The sequence below is a fragment of the Vicugna pacos genome, chromosome 33, assembly GCF_048564905.1.
Source record: "Vicugna pacos chromosome 33, VicPac4, whole genome shotgun sequence".
Classification (NCBI taxonomy): domain Eukaryota; kingdom Metazoa; phylum Chordata; class Mammalia; order Artiodactyla; family Camelidae; genus Vicugna; species Vicugna pacos.
In genome coordinates this window covers 11977073-12000427 of record NC_133019.1, presented here as the reverse complement: position 1 = coordinate 12000427, position 23355 = coordinate 11977073, and the positions used below count along the sequence as shown (strand labels likewise).

Below are 23355 nucleotides of genomic sequence, written 5' to 3'. Positions count from 1 at the left end.
CTCCCGGCCCCGGGGGCGGGGGGGGGGGGGCCGCCCGCCAGCCCGCAGCCCCCAGCTGCCCTTCACCTCTCAGCCAGCAGAGGTCAGAACCGCTCCATCCAGAGTCAGGCCAAGGCACAGACCCAGGACACGGACACAGGTGATTCAAGAAGCATTTATCAAAAGGCAGTCGTTTGTTTTTAGTGCTACTTCATCTAATACTTGTATTTCTTTTAAGTTTTACATTACATTTTATACATATAAAAGTATACGTAACACACGTATAATGAAGCATGGCCCTAAGAAAACACGCATAAACAAGTAACTTAAGAACTAGAGCTTTACAAATACCCCTACATTTTATATTTTCCTCCAACCCAACCCCCTGCCTTACTCCCAGAGGTAAACAGTCCCTGAATATCCTGAATATCCATTTTTAATCAGTCCCTTGCTCCTCTTCAAAAAAATTTTAAATTTAAGATATAATTCACATACCATGAAATTCATCATTTGAAAGTGTCCAGCTCAACGATTTTTAGTATATTCATAAAATTATGCAACCGTCATCACTAACATTTCATCATCCCCAAAAGAAACCCATCCTAATTAGTGACTTGTCTTTCCACTTTTTAAATTGTCTTTCAATGAACAGAATTTCTTAACTCCGGTGTAATTAGATGCAATGATCTTTGTGTCTTGTTTAAAATTCCTTGTCAGAATTTTCTGAGTCAGGAAGCAGTTTCTTCTAAACATCTTAAAGTTTTGTCTTTTGCATTTAAATCTTTATTCCATCCGGAACTGATGTTTATGGAAGACATGAGGTAGGGATCGCATTCTTGCTTTTCCCCCATCTGACAACCAGTTGTCCTGGAACCATTTGTCACCATCTTCCCTCGTGATGTGCACGGCCACTTGTGTCTGGTGGGTCTGGTTTCTGTCCAGGTGTGGGTCTGTTTCTGAGCTCTCTCTTTGGATCTGTTGGCCAGTGTGTCTGTTCCTGCATCAAAATCAGTGTCTCGGTTACTAAGGTTTTGTGGTCATCTTTCCACGTGGTGGGAGCAGTTTCCGCTTCTTTTTTTCCTTTCTTCTCTGCCTCTCCTGCCCCTTCCTTCAGGAATGTCTTCACTATTCTCGATCTTTTGCTCTTACATATCAATTTTAGAATTAGCCTGTCAAATTCACCTAAAACTGTTGGGATTTTCATTGGAATTGCAATGCATCTATCTACAGAACAACTTGGGGGAGAACCGAAATTTTTTGTGATCTTGAGTCTCCTATCCGTCAATAAATCTCTTCATTTGTTTAGGTCCTTTTCAGTGTCTTTGAATAAAGTTCAATAAATGCTTTCATATAGATCTTGCACATCTTCTGTTAGATTTATTGCTAGGTATCTTACCATTTTTATTGCTATTTTAAATGCCATCTCGTGTGTGATGTCTAATTTTTGCTGGTATAGAGAAAGGCAATTGATTTGTATATATTGATCTTTTTTAAAATTGGAGTATAGTTGATTTTCAGTGTTGGTTAGTTTCTGGTGTACAGCAAAGTGATTTAGTTATACATATATATATGTGAAGACTATATATATGAAAAATATATATTCTTTTTCATATTCTTTATCATTACAGGTTATTATAAGATATTGAATATAGTTCCATGTGCTAAACAGTAGTCCTCATTGTTTATCTGTTTTACATATATAGTAGTTATTATCTGTAAATCCCAAACTCCTAATTTATCCCTCCCCTCCCTTTGTTTTCTATGTCTGTAAGTCTCTGTTTTGTAAATAAGTTCATTTGTGCCATTCTATATATTCCACATATGAATGATCTATTTGTCTTTCTCTGAGTGACTCATTTCACTTAGTATGATCATCTCTAGGTCCATCCATGCTGCCGCAAATGGCATTATTTCATTCTTTTTATGGCTGAGTATCATTCCATTGTGTGTGTATATATATATATATATATATATTCCACTGTATATATATATGTGTATCTCACATCTTCTTTATCCAGTCATCTTTTAATGAACATTTAAGACTATAACCCTCTAAGTTCTACTTTCACTCCAAACACAAGCTTTGAAATGTGGCTAATTCATTATTGCCTAGTTCTTAGTACTTTAAATTTGCATTATAATTTAATTAACCTGTGCATTAAGGATGTTTTTTAAATGTCCCGATATATAGTGATTTTTAATTTACTTTTGTTATTGACCTCCAACTTAATGTGCACTGGGGTCAGAAAATGTGGTCTGTAGGAATCAGATGCCTTGAAATTTACAGAGATTTGCTTTATGATCTAGGCTGGGGTTACTTATTTTAAAAATTATATTCCATGTATTCAATTATTAATTCCTTCATTGTTGAGAAGAAAGTTCTGTATACCCATTAAGTTAAGATTATTAACTGTTATTTAACTTTCTATGTATTTTCTCATTTTTTGACTATGTAACCTATCAAAAAATTGAGGTAGGTTCTTTAAAATCTACCACCATGAGGAAGGATTTATAAATTTATCCCTGTGTTTCTTACAATATTGTAACAGAAAGTTTGAAATTATTATACTGCCCTGTGAGTTGGATCTTTTATGATTATATAGGGATCCTGTCTTAAATTCTATTTTATTTTCCGCTTTTCTGTGTCTATGCACTGGGTGTGTCTTATAAACAGTAAAGAGTTAAATTTCCTTAAACATTCAATTTGATTATTAACTGTCAAGTTTATTCTGTTTAACTTTACTGTGACTGTTAACATATTTAGTCTGATGTCTACCATCTGTTTTCCCCTACTTTTCTTGTGTGTATTTCTCTTTTGACCTTTTTTTTTATTTTTGGATTGACTTTCTTATTCATTTTCTCCCTCTCCAGGCTGAGAAATTATTCAAGCTGTTTGTAGTCCTTTAGTGGTTACCTTTGAAATTTTATCATTTGTATTTGCTATAGACTGAATGTTTGTGTCCCCAGTCCTCCATGTGATGGAATCTGGAGGTGGCCTTTGGAAGGTGATTAGGTCATGAGTGGAGGTGGGGGGAGGTTGGGGAGGAGCCCTCATGATGTGATCAGTTCTCCTGTAAAAGAGACCCCAGAGAACTCTCTTGACCTTTCTGCCATGTGAGGGGTCAGTGACAAGACAGCATCTATGAACCAGGAAGCAGGCCCTCATCAGACACTGAATCTGCTGGCCTCTTGATCCTGGACTTTCCAGCCTCCAGATCTGTGAGAAATCAGTTTCCATTGCTTATAAGGCACGCAGTCTATGGCGTTCTGTTATAGCAGCCTCTGAACAGACTGAGACGGTACTCGATCTAACAAAGATTTTAAAAATCTAAAGTTAAAACATAATAGTTATTAGGTAAAATACTCTTCTTGAAAAATACAAAGCATCTCCTTCCTGATATATATGCTATTATTGTACAAAATTTCAGCTTTCTTAATCCTATGAAGTAGTTATCAGTGTTTGTATTTCTCAGAAACGCTTGTTAGGTTTACCCATGTGTACAGTTGCCAGCCTTTAAGCTAGCCCCCAATACTTCCTGGTCTTCACATCCTTGTACAGTCCCCTTTCACAGTGCACCAGGGTTTATTGTGTGACCAATAAAATATGGCAGAACTGATAGGTCACTGAAAATATATCATAAAAGGCACCACAGCTTTCTCTTCTCGCTCGCTCGCTCACTCGCTGACCGCTTGCTCTGGGGAAAGTTACCTGCCATGTCTTAAGGATACTCAGGCATCCCTGTGGAGAGGCCCACGTGCCAAAGAACCGTGGGTCTCAGTTCAAAAGCCCACAGGGACCCTGGAAGTGAGCTTGGAAGCAGATCCTCCGGCCTTCACTGACTGCCAGCCTGGCTAACAGCTTGACTACAGCCTCATAAAAAAAAAAAACCCTGAGTGGAGCCACCCAGCTAAACTGCTCCCTGATTCCTGATCCTGAGAAACTGTGTGAGATAACAAATGTTTGTCATTTTAAGCTACTACGTTTGGGGGGTACTTGATATGTTGCAACAGATAACTAACATAAAGCATTTACTCACTGATTTGCTCTTTCGAATCTCAGACACCCATTAAGCCATTTTCTTTATTCCTGGAGAACACCTTTTAGAATTCTCTTTAAAGAAGATCTATTAGTTATAAACTCAGATTTTGTTCATCTGAAAATTTTTCATCTCACCCTTCTGGTGGACAGACTCTAACGCTATCCCCAATAATTCCAACTGTCTGGTATTCAGGCCTTTGGAGAATCCCCTTTCCTCGGGCGGGGGCAGCAGCTGGGACTTGCTTCTAGCCAGGAGAGCAGCTATTAGGCAAGTAGGGCCCCTCCTGGGAGTAGGAAGGACGCATGTCAAAAGTTCCAGGCTGCTGCACCTTTCCCTCGGCTCCTCCCCAACCACTTCCATTGATGCCCAGGCTCAAGTCAGTCCCACACACGCACACTGAGTTCCTAGACAGGACCATACACTTCTGGATTCTGCAAAGGATAAACAGGTGAACAGGACAGGGAGGCGGGAGTCTGAAAACAGAGGGCTGTGATATATCAGCAAATGTGAAGAGAACTTCACAAGAAGTCAAGACTACATTCAAGGGGCATCTAGCCAGGCATGGAAAGGGGGAGCAGGGAACATGACAGGGTGCCTGGGACGTGTCCATGGAGGAGCTGACATTTTAGCTGAACTTTGAAAACAGGATGGGATTCAGACGGACATGGATAAGGAGAGAGAAAAGGAAGGGCATTCTGGCAGAGGAACAGCATGAGCAAAGGCGGTAAGAAGGGGAAACAGGAGGCAGGGATCACAAACAGTATCCAATTCAAGTTCAAGTCAGACCCAGTGGAACCTCAAGGTACTTCATTCAGTAGTGGCCACCTGAAGTGGCTTCCTGGGGATTCTGAATGAGGTCCAGCAAGAGAGAGGGCCTTCGTCCATTAGTAAGGTCTGCACAGCGCAGGAGGGAGCTGTGACGGAAATCTGCCAAGTATTTGCCCTTTCCCAAGTAAGACACCTTCCAAAACAGTGAATGATCTAGTTGTGTAAAGTATGATGGTGTGGGTGGTAAGAATTCTGATAAGACGGTCAGAGTCAGCCTGGAGAGGATCTTGAATGCCAAGCTCAAGAATAAAGACCTGTCTTTGTATTCTAAAGAAAACATTTCTGATCAAGTTACAGTGTGCTGAAAGGAATCCTGTTATAGAACTGGAAAGGGACCAACTTTCCTCCTCCAAGCTGCTGCCCAGGCCTGGGCTGCACCAGCCGCGCTCAGCACAGGCCTCCTCAGGGGCCTCGTGGCCCCTCCACCCTTTTTAAAAATCTCGTTGATACCACTGGCACTGCCCCCAAGTCGAGTGGCCAAGAACACACGCAGAATCCCCGAAGGGGGTTCTTCCCCCCCCCCCCCAGCTGCACCAGGAAACTCTCTGCCTCCCCACCCTCCCACACAACTGCCCCCACCCCGAGTCCTACACCCTCCCAGTTACTGCACATTCCTTTCTCCCAGAAAGGAAGCTGGGCTGCCTGGGGCTGGCGTGGGGGAGGGGGAGGTTAAGAGGGGATAGCAGTGGTAAATCTCATTTCAGGCCACAAGGTCCAAGAAGTAGATGGAAGAGAGAAGGGAGGGATCTTTGGAAGAGGCGAAAGCAAGGCAGAGTTGGGTGGAGTCGGGAGATGGGGTTTTAGAACATTACACTAGCCTGCTGTGCAAGGGAGGCCCTGGACCCCTCTGCTTGGATGGGCCTGGGGACCTGGCTTGGCTCCCTGGGATGGGGCTCATGGTGACATCATGACTGTTAGATGGGGGACTCAAACTCTAGATGGTTCAGACCATCCTCCCCATCTGGAAAACAGGACTAGCCACACTTCACTTCCTCTGTAGCACCTTCTGAGAAAGAATTCAGTTCCCACTTGTTTTTCTGCTCTTTTCCATGTTCTCATATCTCTACATTGGGAAACAGCTGACACGTCGGGCGGGCGGCAACAGCACGTCCATGTTAATTTTCTTCCCTGATCTTCCTGCCGACTGCGCAGTTGCTTTCTGAATGTGCAGGAGAAAGCAATCAGAAGAGTTTCTCCGGTGATTATCTTTCTATACTGAGTCACATAATTTCACATAATTGCTGGGTAAAAGCTGCTCAGAAAGAGAAGCCACCAGTTGATGATATAGCATCATGCTATATTATTTTTGATTCCACGCAGCAGTGAGGTGGATCAGAATACCCAGTTCTATTGTGAAAATAACTCAGAAACGACCGCCCTTTAAAATGCACAGGCTCCAGATTACAGCGGACCGTCATTATCTCATCCTCATCTCTCTCACTCGGCCCCCAAAGCCTCCCTTCCCTTCCCTTGCATCCCATCTGCTTGCCTTCCTTTGGGTTCAGCCCATCAAAAACATGCCCAGAAGGGTCTCCAAGGACTGAATCCTGGCAGGATCCCCAAAGATCCCCTCTCCAGAGAGGACACACCAGAAGGGAGACTTTCATGGGGTCACAGAATGCCTGGGCCCCACTGTTTAGGCTAACTGGTTACCCTAGACTGTTATCACATGCCAACCCTAGACTGTTATCACATGCCAACCCTAGACTGTTATCACATGCCAAGGGGGCATGATTTAGCCTGTGATGTATCCAAATCTTTGCAACAAAGAAGATTCCACTGTGTATAAATAGGACATAACCAAGATGTGAGGTTTTCCAGATGGAGTTAGACTCACCGAATGCCAGCAAGTTACAATGATTGAGATGAAAGCTCCTACTTTTTATTTGAGGAGATGAGGCCCCAACAGAGAAGTGATGGAGCCACGTCATCCAGCCGATCAGGGGCAGAGCCGGGCCCAGAACCCATGCCTCCAGCTGGTGTGCTGGGATCTGGAGGTGGGGAAGCCAGGGTTGGAGGGAAAAGCTCCATGGGGGTGGTAGGAAAGGATGAGCAATGCCTGAGAGTCCTCGGGCAGCCTGGCCAGAGCCAGGACAGAAGACACGGCACCTACAGGAATGAGGGGGACCAGGGCAGTGAGAGGGGTAGGAGAGAAGCACGGACAGGCTCCTGGCTCTCCCATTAGAAGACCACCTTTGGTGGCTCAGATGTTGGGGGGCCAGTGCTCGCTTCTGGGAAGGTGAGTGATGGAATCATGTCTAGAAAGGGTCTTCAGGTGGCTTGGAGCCCACCTCCTCACTCTCTGAACAGGGGGCAAAGAGATGGTCAGAAAAGCCCTTTCTGATTATCCTGGTGAAGTGCAGTGCGGGGGAGTTTGGTGTAGGCGGCATCACTGTGGCCTAGATCTGAGTGGTCTAAGGCTGGGCTAAGGCTCGAAAACAGAGAAGGCCCAGGACTGAAAGTTATCACAGAAAATTGGTCTGATTTCTGGGCAAAGAGATGGATTTTTTACATTCTAAGACATTAGTAAGTCTTAATGTTTGGGAGGGAAATAGGGGGAGGGGAGCCTGATCTATTTGTGCTAAGATCTTTTTGGGGACAGGAGACTGGCCCTGGCAGACTTCTCAGGCCTCCTTAGCCTCAGATTCTATGAAAGGGCCACACGTGCACAGTCTGAATGGCACCTCAGTTCTCAGTCACACGTGCTCACGAGCAAGGCCTGGGGGAGGGGTCAGCACAGACCGGCTGATGAGGCCCAACCCGCGGCCTGGCTTTGGGATGTGCTGTCCTTTTATGAGAACGTTGGGGTCATAATGCCACAGGGCTGGAAAGGCTGGAATGTTCTCCTGGACCTTCTCTGGCACCCCTTCCACCCCGGTGTCTCCCTGCTCCACCATCCACGCTGGGGCAGCCGGGCGTCCTTGGCGCTCAAGTGAACCCCCGCCTCCCCTCACATGCAGCTGCACTTTTCCTCCCTAAACCGCTCATCACCTTCTGCCTCCCAACTTAAGATGTACAGGCGTGAAAAGAAAGCAAAGAACAAAAGGACAGTCCTCACCTACTTGACTGCTCTGTCTAGAAGCACTCCCGAGGGCACTTCCGGGGTCCTTCCTGGCTGAGCTCAGCACTCCCCTCCATCTTCTCTGTTTTCAGGATGGGGAGTTTGCCCCTCACCTCGTGTTCCATGCAACCTGTGGCCTCAAATCCCCACTGTGTGCCCTACACTCTCTGGCCTTGGGGCTCCCAGACACAGTGACCCAGAGCCAAGACCAAGTTTCATCATCTGCTTTTGTAAAATGCAGGGTGGATTCTTCTCCATCTTTGGCCCCTTCTGGAAGGCTCAAAACACCCTTTCTTCATACAGCTGCAAGACACAGCTGCAGCCTCCTTGACTGGAAAAGCTTCCACCCAATGCTGCCCTCCAGGCCAGTGTGCCCCCGCCCCCAGGTCCATTCGCGTCAGGCAGGACCTGAGCCCATGGCTGGACATGAACCTTGGGGACATTCAGGGCTGAAGCTCCTGCAGCTCCACGAGCCAAGCTCCACTTCCTGGGGCAGCAACCGTGACCGAAGTGTGAAAGAAAAGGTAAAACCAGGACAGCTGAGTCTTCTAGGTGAGTCTTCTGGCAGTGAACTTGGCTGTGGCAATAAGCAAGGTGCTGGTGAGCATCGGAATTATCCTATGGACTCCACAGAAGGAAATGAGAGGAGCTGAAAATTCTGGGATGGGAAGCCCGTATTTGAAGCCCATTTTGGGGACCAGATTGGATGTAAGAGATGATAATAATAATCACAACAAACAGCATACAGGTCAAGTGCTATTCTCACTACTTTAAATATCCGTTCTCATTTAATTCTTAAAAATAGCCCATGAAATATGTGTTGCATCAAACCCATTTTAAAGGGGAAGAAATTGAGGCAGGGAAAGAGTGGTCCCCTGGTGAGAGAAAGCTGGATTCCAGACTTCCGCCCAGCTCAGCCTGCCCACCCGCTGGAGGAGGAAGGTAGTCTTCCTGCTGGGAGCCCTGGACTCCAGCCCCTGGCCCCACATTCCAGGGGGGCTCACACCCACCGAGGAACAAAGGGCCAAGAGGGGCTACCTGTACTGGCTCCCAGAGGGATCACCTCCCAGGCGGCTGCCACCCTGCTCCCTGCTGCTATACCCGTCCAGCAGGCTTAGGCTGCAAGGCTCGGCCAAACAAGAGAGTCATGTGAACTCTACAAAGAGGGGGCTCCTGCCTCTGGGTGAACATTTTGTCACCCTAACATGTTGTTAAGCCTCCAAACATCACTAGCTTCATACACACTCATGAAAGAAAAGAGAGCAGAAGGCACAGTGCCTGCCGGCTCACCCCCAAGAGAGAATGTCTATTCCCTTGTTGCACAGAGAGCTGTTCCCCTGAGAAGGGGAGTTTTTAAAAAAGAGATTATGGAATTTGTGCAGCTGATTCGGCCGGAAGGGAAAGCACGGGGTAGGGGACAGTAAGGGATCAGCCAGTTCCCCTGTCCACTTGCCAAGGCTATTATAAAGGTCAAGTGAGATAATACATGTGGAGGTTCTCTGTAAACTGTAAAGCACTGTGATAACAGTACCTAACAGTTGTTAGGCATTCATGTCATCCCAAGTCCTGTTCTAAGTGGTTTACATGTACTAACTCATTCAGTCCTTACAGCAGCTCTAGGAAGTGGCTCTGATTATGATCATTCCCATTATACAGATGGAGAAACTGAGGTCGGAAAGGTTAAGCAACTTGCCTAAAGCCCCAGGGCCTGGATTTCAACCCAAGCAATCTGGCTCCAGAGTCCTTGCTCTGAACCACTCTACCATCCTGCCTCTCTGCCACTCGGGGGCTTTGTGACCTTGAACAAGTCGCTCTACCTCTCGGAGCGTTTGCTTCGGAACGTGTAAAACGGGAATAGTAACCGACATGTGAGGAGCTGCGAGGCTTAGATGACGTAGACTCCCTGCATCACTGTCTGCCCACACCTGCCCCTTTGGCATCTCCTTTTGCAGGGGAGACAGCTCCTCCCCAGCTCCAGCCCTGTAGACCTACTGGGGACTGCCAACTGCAGCCCCTCCCTTGTTGCTAAAAGGCCTGGGTTTGAGACTTCAGGATTCCCCCACGGGTAGTCACATCCTCCTGAACCAAGGGAAGAAGGGTCAAAGCAGCCAGGCTGTGAAATGTGGGGTTGGAGGAGTCTACGGGGCAAGGGTACTCAGTCAGCATCCTGCAGGTGAAGAGCTGGCGGGAGATAGGAGCCAGAGAAAGGACAGTGAGAGAGTCCTGGCTGGCGGTGCTCTGGCCTGTCTGTCCGCAGCCAGCGCTGCCCTGCCCGTCCCGCAGTCTGGCTCTAAGAACCCATAATCCCCACCCTGCCCGAAACCGATGCAGCTCAGTTTCTGTCATTTGCAATGAAAAGAGATATCACATCCCAGCTGAGCGCTCTGCCTGGTAAACAGCAACTGCTTTTTAAGCATCAAGTGTTGATAGATCATCTTTCCCCCAACTCTTTGCTCAGCTTCCACCTTCACGTTCTAGCTTCTCTTGGGAAATGGGGAAGACAAACAGAGAATGGAGCTGGGGAAAGGCCCCAGTTGCCTCCTCTCACTTCCCTTCCCTCCTCCTTTAACTGTCTCTCATCACTGGAAGGCTCCAGTGTCCCCATGACACAGGCAGGGATGGCCACGAGCCACAGCAGATGCAGGCAGAGCATGGCGTTATCTACGCAAAAGGCTTCCCAGAGCTACTGCCTTCTCCTCCCTCCAGAAAAACAGGCTGCATCATCCAGGGCCACAGACAGGTGGTGTGGGGAGCACAGACCTGCCTAGGGCAGCCAGGGACGGTGACACGTCCTCCCAGGCAAAAACGGGGGAGCCCCCACCAAGAGACACAGAAGCAAGACTGAGAGGACATGAGATGGCAGGAGAGGAAAGGAATCCCAGAGGAAGAGTGACTGAACAGGAGAGAGGCCAAAGAGAAGTGCCAGAGAGGCAGGCAAAGGGAAGAGAAAGGAAGAGGCTGCAGGACAGAAGGGAGCCTGGCCAAGGGGAGGCGTTCCTGGCAGAAACTGAGCAAGAGATGCACCAGCGTGGGGTGTCGGTGGGGGGTAAAGTCAACAGACAGCTGCTGCTTGTAGGAAAAAACATCATGCCACTCCGGCTGCAGGGCAGCTGCCCAGTGGAAGACACAGGGTTTCTGCTGTCTAAGCCGCCTGCTGGTCAGGGTCCAGGAGCCTGAGGCCTGGCCCTGGAGGGCCTCAGGTGCCCCACCCCCTTGGCCAGTGTGCCAAGTATTCTTCCTAACCCAAAGTCCTTCCAGGAGAAGCCACTGTCTCCCTCAAGGGGCCCCTTGGGTGTGTCTCCCTAGGAGGGCTGGGCCTTGAGATTCCTAGGCTAAGTGGACTTCAGTAAAACCGCGATGCTGGGCCTAAGGCAGCCCTGGTCCTCCTGCCTCTTGGGTTTAAGGGAGGTTGGGGCAAATACATCAGGACAGAGATTCCTGGGTCCTCAGCCCCAGACTCTCGAGAGTACTTGCAGCTGTCACGAGAAAAGGGGGACCAGCTGTGTTTTGTATTTTCTACCCGCCTCCCCACCGCCGATGGCTGAAGGGGAAGATACTGGAGATGGTAGTGATGCTGATAACCCCAAGCATCTGTAAGACACCTCACCTCCCAGACAACTTCCAAAGCATCAGCTCAAAGGAACATCACAACGGCAGGCATTGGGTATTGTTGCCATCTTACAGATGAGAGAAGGCAAGGCTCAGAGTCATGTCACCCGCCCAAGCTTGCACAGCTAACCATCCTAATTCTGCAGATGCCACAGGCTATGTTCTTTCCACTCCTCCTTGCTGCCTCCCTGGCAAGAGTGGCAACGCGTGGAGGCTAAGGGACATGAAAACGCTGACCTTGACTCAAGACCAAGCAGGGCTCATTGGATGGGAGCATTCATACCCAGGCCAGGGCAGAAAAACCAGGGTGAGAATAATCCAGATAAAGTTAAATACGTTTATTTAACTCTGGCACGCATAAGGTCATTTTCTCCCCTTCCCGGTTTCTTGCCCAACTCTATTCTGTCCACTATGACTGATGTTAAGGCTAGGACCCGGCAGCCCCCGTGGAGGCGGGAGGAGGTCTGGCACATCCATCAGCCATTGTTGGTCCCCAGCGACTCACAGGCCTTCCCATCACTCCCAGCGGAGCTTTAGCACCAGCTCAGGCTCTCTTCTCTCCCTCCCCAGCCTCCTCACAGCAGCTGCTGCAGGGAGCTAGATGGTCTGGTGTCCCAGACCAGTTGGAGGGGGGATCTGTCCATCGAAGCTAGGCTCACAGGGGATGCCAACTGGCAGCCTTTCAGAGCGGGCTGCCGAGCTACAGACCCCTTTTATTCCTGGTACGGCTCAGAATTACAGAATTGAAATAAAGACCACCCCTCCTCAAAAATATATCCACACCCATGACATTCTCCCAGGGAGAGAGTTCTTAATTCCACCAAATGCTTCATTTAAAAGGTAAATACTTCCAATCCTACCAGTCATTTACATCTTGGCCTGAGTTATTCAATCAGATTGCTTTTCAAACAGCTGAGATCTGCCTGCATTTAGGTGAAGAAATTGGTGGAGAAAAAGAGAGTAATTTGGGGACAAGGTGTAATTTTGGAAAGAAGAGCATCATTATTCTTCCAGTAACCAAATTAACAAACATTTATTGACAGCCTGCTGTTGCCCAAGAACGTAGTCATCGCTGGGCGTGCTGCACAAACGCGGTCCCTACCTCACGGAGCTCACAGTCTGAGTTCACAGGGTTCCCTCCCTTCCCGTCCCATCTCCACACTGTACCTGTGGCAAAGCCCTAGACATGCTTCCTCCCGCAGTAGGTCTAAAATCCTCTCTCCCACTGCTCGGTCTAGTTCAGACCCTCATTCTTACCCACCGGGGCCGTTGTAGGTAGCTTGTCTAATATTGTGCTAGCTGCACCCGCCCTTAACCTGCTTCCAGTAATTGCTCCTGGACACTGACAACTGTATGATTTAATCTTCCTAATGTATATTCTGATCACTTCTCTCCCAAACACAAATGTATTCATGGTGCTTCTATATTCTCTTTACTTTTTAAAAATCAAAACTTTTTACTCTGGCATCTGAATACCTCTAAGCCTCTCCCTTTTCTGCCCTTCCAGTATTTTCTTCCATTACTTTCAGCTCGTATGGTCTACTCCCGTCCCCTGCCATGTGTGTACTGATCTCCAGGCCACTGTATATTCTGTTCCCTCCACTTAGAATGCCCTTCCCTTCCCTGTTTATTCCAGTTCTCGACCTTGGCTGCACCCTCCCAGCACAGGGAGAGCTTTTTAATAATCGCGATAATACAAATAATAACAATAATGCCTGAGAATCAACTAAGTCCCATTAAATTCTAAATTCTGGGGGTGTGACCAAGGCATCAGTAATTTTTAGAATCGCCGCACTCATTCCAACGGGCAGCCAAGGTTGAGAAATGCTATCTTTGTCCAATTACCACTCCAGCCCATAGGCTGAACTATAGATTTCTTTCTCCAGACTCAAAGAGCACCTGTGGCTTGTCATTAGCACTGACTTGGCACACAGCGCAGTCTGTTTCATGCTCTCTTTAATAAGGTTCTCCTGGCTGAAAAGTCTCTGTGTGACCCCAGGACCTGCAAGAGCTGGGGCAGTGCAGACAGCCAGTGAGGGCTGGTTGACAGACTGATGTTTGTCTCGGGGAGTGGAAAGAACACAGCTCCAATCACGAGGCCCTGGCATCGTGCTGGAGTGGTGGCTCTAAAAGGGACTGAAAACCCAGTCCCGTCAACACCACCGGTGATGAAGCAGGCTGATATACGTACCCTTGATCTGATGTGACGAAAACAGCCCTTCCCCTTTGTGATCTGCCTCCGCCAGACCCATCGGCCCAGCCTAACTGTGAGAAAAGCATCGGACAAATCCCAGTTGAGGAGTATCCTGCAATATGCCTGACCAGTCCTCCCTAAAACTGTCAAGGTCAAGGTCTTCAAAAACAAGGCAAGGCTGAGAACCTGTCACACCAAGAAGAGCCTAAGGAGACATAACAACTGAATGTAACGTGGTGACCCGCGTGGGATCCTGCAACAGAAAAGGGACATCAGGTAAAAACTAAAGACGTCTGAATAAAGTGTGGTCTATAGATAATAATAATACATCAATACTGGCTCATCAATGGCAACAATGTACCATATGAACATAAGATAATAGGGGAACCTGTGTGCTGGGGGTTATACTGGAACTGTCTGTACTAGCTGTTCAGTTTTTCTGTAAATCTAAAACTGTTCTTAAAAAAAAAAGATCTATTAAAAATAATTTTTAAAAAATGTTAATTCAGTTAAAAACAAAACAGCTCTCCAACCCCATCCCATCACCCCCACATCTGCTCACCTTCCCGGCAAGCAGCACGCAGCCCAGCGGCCTGTCGGTGGTGTCCGCTGCTTCTGCAGCAGGGGCTGGGCTTCTGTGGTTCAGAACCACAGAGCTGAAATCCAGCAAAGGCTTTTAAAGCTGTCTTTTAAAACAAGAGCTTTGGGCCCAACCAGAGGTCATTGATGGATCTGTGGCCTTCGGAGGAAAATGCAACCTGTTCCCTCAATTTGCATGTTAAATGCCATCAAACAAGCATTGAACATCAATAATTCTGTTTACTAGCCTAACATGAAATGACTGGCCCCCTTACAGAATTCAGAATTCCAGAGAAGGGCTAAAGGGCAGAGAGAACTCAAGCCTGGGACTGAAGAGAGAGCAGAGTATGGTGACATTCTGGTGGGCCGAGGGGCTCACAGGGGCTGCCGTCACTGAATTCCCTGCACTGCCCCGAGGCAGCTGGACAGCCTATGCACAAGGCAGGGGCCTCTGGTCCAGATCATCACTGCTGACACCCTCCAGGATGTCCCCTTCCTATCAGGTCCCTCTCATCACAGGGTCCTCGGGCCTGGCAGGACTGCCCTGAGTAGCCCCATCTCTGGGTCTGCCCCACCACCCTGCATTCATGGAGGGCACCCCCGCTGGTCCCCATGACTCAAAGCTGTCTCTCTCCAGCCCAGACCCAATCCAGCCTGGCTGTACAGGGGGAGGGGGAGGGACAGAACTCCTTTATCATGTAGCAGAGAACTTACTATTTGAACTCGGAGGCACCTTTATCTTTAATGAGGAATTACTTCTGGGGAAGAGGAAGAAAGGAACTGACCATGAGAAGAAATAAGGCCTTTCCCTGGAGTACACAAAGCACAAACACAGGACTGGTTTCTAAAAAGAGTGTCTGGGAGGGGGGGGTACAGCTCAGTGGTAGAGTGGGCGCTTAGCATGCACAAGGTCCTGGGTTCAATGCCCAGGGCCTCCATTTAAATAAATAAACAAATAAACCCAATTACCGTCCCTCCAAAAACAAAAATAAAAGTAAGAGTCTCTACAAAGACCCCAAGCTGGCCCATCAGCTGAGTCACAGGGCCTTGCTGCCACTTCACCCCCCCATCACTTCTGACTGTGACAGTCTTTGCAGTGCCTTCCCAGCCATCACCCCGTGGGCTTCTCCTGACAGCGCTCAGAGGCAGGCACATAAGGCAGGGATGTGTGGCCAACTCCAGCCTCCAGCACAGGCCAATGACACGAGCCACCCAGGGTGAGTCAGGGAGCGGGACCAGGCTTGCCGCCCCCGAGGGGATCTCAGTCCAGTTCCAGGGAGTCTGGATGGTGGGCAGCACTGCTCAGAAGCCCTAGGCCGGGGCCCTGGCAGGCTGGGCGGGCGTGAGCAAGTCAGGCCAGTGATGGGATCGTCTCCTCCCCAAGCCTGCTGACAAAGGCCCATTCAAGACAGGCCAGACCAACAGTCTCAGCAGCAGAAACAGAAACTCAGAGCAGCTGCCAGGGCCAGAGGCCCAGGCGACCCTGCCCACAGCCAGACCACAGTACCAGGTAGCTTGACCAGCCCCATCCACTCTCTCTGCCCAACAGCCCACCTCCTTGAAAGCACAGCTCTGGCCGGCATGTTTGAGCCTACTGAGCATGTGTATATGTTCACACTGTCTTGCTTGGGGTGGAAAAGGCATGGGGACAGGCCCTCTGCCCACCTGGTCACGTGCACGTCTGGAGGCTGACCTGACCTTGTTTGTCTCTGCTTCAGGAAACACACTGTGAAACACACTGTCCCCAACCTCCAGCCACATGATTCATTCCCCCCCATTCCCACAGAGCCAAGGCCCACGCTTCTTTCCAGGTACTCCATCACTCGTGTGTGTGTCTCCCCCATTAGACTATGAACTCTGTGGAAGCAGAGGCACATTCTAGGCATCTCTGAATCGCCAACACTTTGCACAGTGGCTGCTCAGGAAAGGCTGATGCGGGAATGAACGGGTGCTTTGGCATCATTATCCCTTTAAGTCATAATCCAATCTAAGCTCAGAACAACCTGAGGATCTGTATGGAATTTTTAAGGAATTTTAAAACTTTTCCCGTGACCCCTCACCCCACTTCTTCCTTCCGTTCACTAGGTCTCTGGCAGATCCCAATCACCAAAACCTAGGATGAATCAGCTTCCTTCCATTGACTTCAGCCCGTAGGCGCCTCCCAGGCTTCTGATGGGGTCAAATTCTTATTTTCAGACTCCATCAAAGGAGCAGACAGACTGAGATGACACAGGGGCATAAAGGAAGGTCCCCCTTAGGTATGCGTGGTGCGCACCTGGCTATGAGTGACAGGCGGGAGACAGCTTGGGGGGACAAGTGGGCTTTCAACATCTCCTGGTGGGTGAGGACTTCTTCCCACATATGTTCAGTTCACGGACGCTCACTGGGCTTTCTCCATTTGCCTGACACCATGCCAGGCACTGTCTGAGGGACAAACAGACTTTGCTTTTGAAGAGGTAGGAGCGGGTGTGGGGAACAGGCGTGTACTTAAGTAGCTAAATGCAGGCATGGTGGGTGTGTACTCTCAGGGAAGAATCAACAGAGCATTTCAGGGTACGAGGAGGGGGAAGGAAAGCATATCTGTTTACTGGAAATTAGGAAAAGCTGTTTGAAAGAGGGAGCCTCAGAAGATGCTATAACCAACAATACTGTCATTCTAATAATAATAACAATGTCATTATTATCATCATCATTACAGCAACTAACATCTACTGAGTGTTTACTACGAGCTAGGCACCCGAGAAGCACTTGACATAGCTTACCCCCTCAATCCTCATGCCCATTTGACAGATAAGGAAACTGAGGCTTAGAAGTGTTACGAAAACTAGGAAGTGTCAGCACCCAGCTTAGAACCCAAGTCTATGCGTCTCCAAAGGCCACCACCCCTCCTCAGCAGGCTGGAGTGAGAGAGCTCATTCCTGGTCAGGTCTGAGCAGAGAGAGGCAGAGGGTAGGAAGTATCAGGCTTGGACAACCATCTGGAGAGGGTGCCTGGAGAGGTAGCTGCAGCCCTTGGGGACCAGTGCCAGACACCTGTCCTCATCAACAGGCCATGGAGAGGCCCAGAAGGTCAGATACGCTGGGCCTGATCCGCAGGATTGATGGTAAAAGGATGGAGGCTGAGAAAATGGAAAGGAAGAGGCCGTCACCAGTCTAGGTGAGAGACTGCAGCTGGACAAGGTGAGAGGGTGCACGGGAACCTGCGAGCTCGTGCCTGTGTGTCAGGGCTGGAAGATTATGTATGTGTGAGAAAGGGAGAGTGAGTGCAGGTTCCTGTCGAAGAAGGAAGTTCCGGAGCTTTCCTGGTGGGAAGTGTGAGTGGGGTCAGCGGGGAGAGAGGCGGGGAGAGGACAAATCAATGATCTACCTGAGCGGGAGAGTTCCGGTGAATGAAACCATCATTTCACAGCTCTGTGTGGGCCCTAAGAAGCCCACAAGAGCCTGGCATAGGGGAGGGACTCAATTAGCACTTGTTAAAGGCAGGTATGTATGAATTAAGACCTTGTCTCAGGTCTCTTCCAAGGCCTGGCTTTGCACTCCAGCTATGTGGGGAGTCACTGTCGTTCCAACCAGATCCTACGTCATCCCTGGCCTCACATCAGATATTTTGAGCTGAAGCAGCTACGTTCCCATGGCCCCAGCCCCAATCCTGAGCCTCCAGCACCCCCACGTATCTTTGTAACAAGTGTGTTCCTGTGTGGGCTCCAAGCTGACTTCATACTTTCCCAGGTCAGAGTCCCCCCTCCTCCCTCCCATTCCAGAGAAAAGAAGATGGTTCTATGCTTTCGTCTCGGCCAGAGATCTTCTTCTCATCCGGGACAGAAAGCCCTGGCCAGCACCTCCAGCTGGCCCAGGGCTCTTCCTCCGAAGGATTTCACAGACGCACAAACGATGGCCCTGGACCCCGTTCTCTCCAGAGACCACGTCTCCCAAGACTCCACCTCGCCCCAGTTTCCACCCTAGCAGAACAGACCAGAGAGACACAGAGCTCAGGAGGCGCTAGCAGCCGAAGCCTGAGAGAAGTAAACCCAGTCTCGGTTTCCATAACTTAAAGGGGTGAGAGGGGAGGCCTTCTCCCCAGGAACCAGACACCAGCCTCTTTCCTGCTCAGCTCAGCCGCAACCCCGTGTTATGAAATCATGAGTGCAGTTTGGCTCCTGGAGAGAAAAGGGATCTCTTTCAAGACTGTACAAAAATTTAGAGGAAGAAATGGCTGCTTTCATGTACCTAGATGTTTAATCAAGTTTTATTTATAATAATTAAAAGTTGGAAACCTTAAAGGACTCTGTAGGGTCATGATTAAGTAAAATATTATAATACATGTCATGTTATTCCACACTACGAATAATTAAATTCCACATTATGAAATCGGAAAGACATATTCTTAAGTTGTATGAAGAAAATAAAAAATAAGAACATAAAATCTCACAGGCTTTCAGTTGGAAGACTTTCACCAGACAGCCAGTTTGCTTCCAAAGTGACATCTGTGGGATGAATGCACTTGCCCCTGGGGCGCAGCCAGGACTAGAACCTGAGTCTGCACCTCCGGGATCATTGCCTTTATGCTGCCGGGTCTCTGTCCCCAGTGGCTGCGGCTGTCATGACTGGTTTGCTTCCTCCAAGGCGCCTGGGCAGAAGCTAGTGGGTGATTTGTTAGACAGGGAGTCCTGGGGGCTGCCTGGCACAGTCTGCCACCCAGATGGCAGCCAGCTAGGTCCAACAGGGCCGGGCTCTGACTTAGGGGGCATCTGGTGGGCTGGCTTCCTGTGACTGTGCGGAGTTCCCAGGGTCTAGGGAACTGCTCCTCCTCACCCTCTCCTCCAAGGAAATAAAATGGAGCGGGCTCCTCAGCCACTGGGGCACCCACACTTTGGAAGGGACATCCCAGTCCCCAGAGGATTGCTGGCAATAGAGAAAAAACAGCAAGAGAAGTGGGAGTGTGGGGTCACAAGTCCTGGCTAAAGAGTCAGAGGCCTCAGCCACTGCGGGGTGGTGGGACCTCTGAGCCTGTTTCCCCATTTATGTGATGTCCTGATCAGAAGTTCCCCTTTCAGCTCTGAGAAATCTAGGATTCTGAGGTCAGGAACTACGTCTTCCACCTCACCCACAAGACCCTAGCAATTAACACGCAGTAGGCAATTTAAGCAGTTCACTGAATGACTGAGTGAAATGGGTCCTCGGCAGGTGGTCAGGAAGGAGACCCTTGCCTCTGGTGTCTACCACCAGACCCCCAGAGCAGCTACAGGTCTTGGGAAAGCCCTGGCAATCCACGAGTCCTTGCCAACCTGCTTCCTCTCCTAGAAGCACAGATGTGCTTGGAGGAGCCAAAGAGGATGCAGGGAAGTGTTCCTGGGGGAGAGAGGGTAGCCTGGACCCCCTCCCCCGCATCGTCCCACCTACTTCCTAAACTCACCTTGTCCCTCTCCTCTCTGCCCTCCTCCCGGCGTTGTCCCCTCTCCTTGCCCCTCTCCTGCCCTCCAAGCACAGTCACGACCTTTCCTCCCTCCTTTGCGGAGGCTTGAAGCCTTCTGCTGGCTCCTGAGCTGCCTGATCCTCCGTTAGGAAGGAAGACTCCTTAGGACAGGCCAGGAGCCCTGGGCGTCCTCAGGGTCAAGGCAGGTAGAAAGCAGCCGTGGAGAGATTTGAATTCTGGCCCATGCCCAGCCTCTTGAGTCTACGGCGCCCAGGAGACGGGTCCTCTCTGAGGGAATCTGGACACGCATTTCTCTCCACCTTTTTCTGCAGGATTCCTGGGAAGATGTTTCCATCTGGCCTTCCTGAGCCTTCCCCTGCACAGAGTAGGTGAGGCAGGAAGCTGCCCTCTGTCTTCCAGCTGGAGACCTATTTAGAAGTCGTGTGTGTGTATATCTGTGTGTGTCGGGGGAAGCAATGGTACATGTTATTGTTGGTGTATGCGAAAGCACACATAGTGCGTTGGTAGGGCGTACGTGTAGCATTGTGAGTGGTGTGTTGTGGTGTGGTATATATATGGTGTATTTGGTGTGTATATGGTGTGTATGTGGTATGAGATATGTGTATGTATAGTGTGTTTATGTAGTGTGTGTGGCAAGTAGGATGTGTGATGTGTGTGTATGTGTGTAGTGTGGCAAGTGTATACATGTTTGGCGTGTGTCTGTGACACGTGCTGTGTTTTGGAGGGTCCTGCAGTGGGTAGGGGCCACATCAGTTTGAGGTGGGAGCTAGCTCTCAAGGGTCTCCTACCCAGAGAAGTCAGGGCTAACCAGTATCTAGGCAACCATGTTGGGGGGAGGGGAGGAGATCTAGAGGTGAGGAATGGGCAGGAAAAGGAGGGAGGCTGAGAATTGAAGAGGAGTTTCCATGGCAACTACCAGGAAGGTCACGTGAAAAAGGCTAAGTTGCGGAAACAGATATACACATCCACACATACACAATATGAGGGCGCTGGGCCCCCAGAATGGGGTCCATTCACAGAGGGCATGGGGACCATTGGTCCATCTCCAAACCTGGAAATCTGGGCCCAGCCAGCCAGCCAGAGCCAAGGAGACAAAGGAAGTGGAGACAGAGGCCACGTTCATGGGGAGAAGCCTTGGCAGCCACAGCCTCCCATGTCTGGAGGTTGGCAGCAGGGGCTTGGCCAGGCCCACTTCTCCAGGGTGACTGCTCCCACCCTCAGGTGCTTTCTCTACCAGCCACCACTTGTAAGAGCCCAGAAGCAAGTGCCAGAAGCCCCAGGCTGCTCTTCCAACTTACCCGGGAAGCCCAAGAGACACAATGGGGGCAGCCCTGCCAGGGCCAGCCCTGCTGGGGAAAGAGGGCTGGGCACCAGGAAAAGGGGGGGGTCATGGTGCACTGGAATAAAACAGGACTGGATAGACAAGAGGAGAAGAAAATTGACGCAGACATTCTCATGAACCCCACACCCTGGAACCCCAGCCCTTCTTTACCTGCCCCCCTCCCCATGCTCACAGCCCAGCTCCAGCTCCCCCTGCCCCCCAGGCGCCAAGCCTGCAAGTTCCATTTTGTGTTGGTCATGTGTGCACACTCACAGCCAGCCACCTCCCCGTCTTCACATCAGCACACTCCACTCAAGTGGCCACAGCTTCCAAGTAACAAAGGGAAAACTCTCCCTAGATACAGTGGGGAGCAGCCCTTTCCTCTTTTCCTGAAACCATTGCCCCAAGCTCCAGGCAGCAGCAAGCGCCTTTCCAGAACAGCTTCGCCCCCATCGCCACGGCCTGCCTCCCCTCGGAGGCCCCTCTTCTCTTCCGACGCCCACCTCCTGGTTTCCATCCCCAACCTGGTTTTCGCTGCCCAAGCGGCGGCCGCCTGGGGAGGACCGCTCACACCCACCGAGAAAAACAAAACGCGGCGGCATCCCGGCGCCTCGCGATCGGTCCCCATCCCAGCCTCTCTCCCTCTTCGGAAGAAGAACCCAACTTCGCCACCTCCGCAGCCGCTTACCTGCACGGCGCGGTCCCTCCGAGACAATCTAGGAGGACGTGCCCAGTCCGGAGGAGCCTGGGAGTGGCGGGGCTGGGGGCAGGGCGGTGGGCGAGGCTTTCGCCTTTTTTCCCGCCTCCCTGGCTGGGAAGGGGTGGGGCGGGCTGGAGAGGCGCGTTCTGCAGGGGCGGGGCTGGGTGGGCGGGGGCTGGGCTCCGGGGACCGCGGTGTCACGGTCCGCTGGCCTCCGGGTCGCGTCCGCGCGCAGACCCTCTCCTCCGAGCGCGCCGCCGCTGCTCCCGGGTGCGGGAGGGATTCTTTCAAAGGGCAGGGTGGCTCGGGAAGCAACAGGAGACTGTCGCCGAGGGGGCGGGCCAGCGCCGGCGCGCATCCGCCACCAGCTGTTGCTTTTCGGTTTTCCTCTGCTGAGGGTGGGGAGGGAGCGAGACAAACACGATGACAGAGCTAGTGTGTCTCTGAAATAGTAAACTGGGGTGGGGGAGGGGGGTCGGGAGGGAGACACGGGAAAATACGAGAAAATAACAAAACACCAGACGCAGCAACCCACGTTAATTGGGAGACTTGGCAATTAAGGGGGATGTGCACCAAAAGCATGAATGGCTGGGTCGTAGGCGCGCGAGCCGTTTCTGGTTGGAGTCGTCATTTTTGACGGGAGCCAGGTGGGATGCTGGGGGCGGGGGCTCACGAGAACCACAGGTGCGCTGCCGAGATACCCTGCTTCACGGCCTCTCATCCTACCCCTTTCAGGTCACAGTAACTCCCCTCCCCAGTTCGCTCCTCAGGTCCAAACACAAGACTGACAAACTGAATTAGAAGATTAAAGTCCTAGTTCTGCAGCTCGACCTGTGATGGGACCCTGAGCACATCACTGAAGGAAGCTCTAGAGTCTCAGTTTTGTCCCCTGTGAAATGAGTCTGAGAACACTTGACCCCCAAGGCTGAGCCCAGTGCTCAATGTGAGTAATCAATAAGCAGCAAGTCAGCAGGGAGCAGGGGCTGTGGGAAGGGCCTGAGGCCAGGCATTGGCAGAAACCACAGATGCCCCAAGGGCTGGCCATTTGGTTGATAGCCAGGAAACCATGCTGGTTGCCATGAGGCTGGTGGCCATGAGGCTGCTGGCCTGAGCCAAGAGGGGGATTGGCAGGATCGGGGGTGAGGGTGGCTCCTGAAGGAGGCTATAAATGTCTAATCCTGAGACTTCCTTACAGACCCTGAACCTTGGGAGGATGGGTACTTCCAGGAACAGGCCCATCCCTACCTCTAACACCCCCAGCCCTGGCCCTCAGTTTTCTCATTTGTAAAATGAAGGAGACAGACCAGATAATCTGGACACCCCTTCCAGCTTGAACCCAAAATGACTGGATTATTTTACTAGTCCAGTCTCAAAACCCGAAGGCAGGGAATATATATGGATTCCAGAAGGTTTGCACAGATGTGGAAGCCATAAGTGGCTACTGAGAAAGAGTGGGGACCCTTGGGAGGACAGCTCAGACTCTGTGACACAGAACCTCAGAGTGGATGCTGCTCCGGCCCAGCCCCAAACTTCTTTGGGTGCCTGTGAAAACCAGAGCTCTTTCCCCAAAACCTAACCTAACTCTTTTGAGCCATGTGACTTTACACAGAT

At 50.3% G+C, this 23355-nt stretch overlaps 1 protein-coding gene across 6 annotated transcripts in view; it reads right to left on the bottom strand.

The window, feature by feature from the left end:
- The window catches only part of FXYD6 (FXYD domain containing ion transport regulator 6), a 28261-nt gene extending 6395 nt beyond the window's left edge, over positions 1-21866 (bottom strand). For 2 of the 6 annotated variants that reach the window (XM_031670464.2, XM_031670465.2), the window contains exon 1: positions 21733-21866. Coding sequence is in view for 2 of the 6 variants with exons in the window: in XM_072954077.1 (XP_072810178.1) it covers positions 21622-21646 (25 nt within the window). In the remaining 4 variants the exon portion in view is untranslated. Of the gene's footprint in view, positions 1-21621 lie in introns of all 6 variants that reach the window. The other 4 variants (XM_072954077.1, XM_072954078.1, XM_072954081.1 and 1 more) reach the window with 3 other exon arrangements.
- Between the last annotated feature and the right edge of the window lie 1489 nt (positions 21867-23355).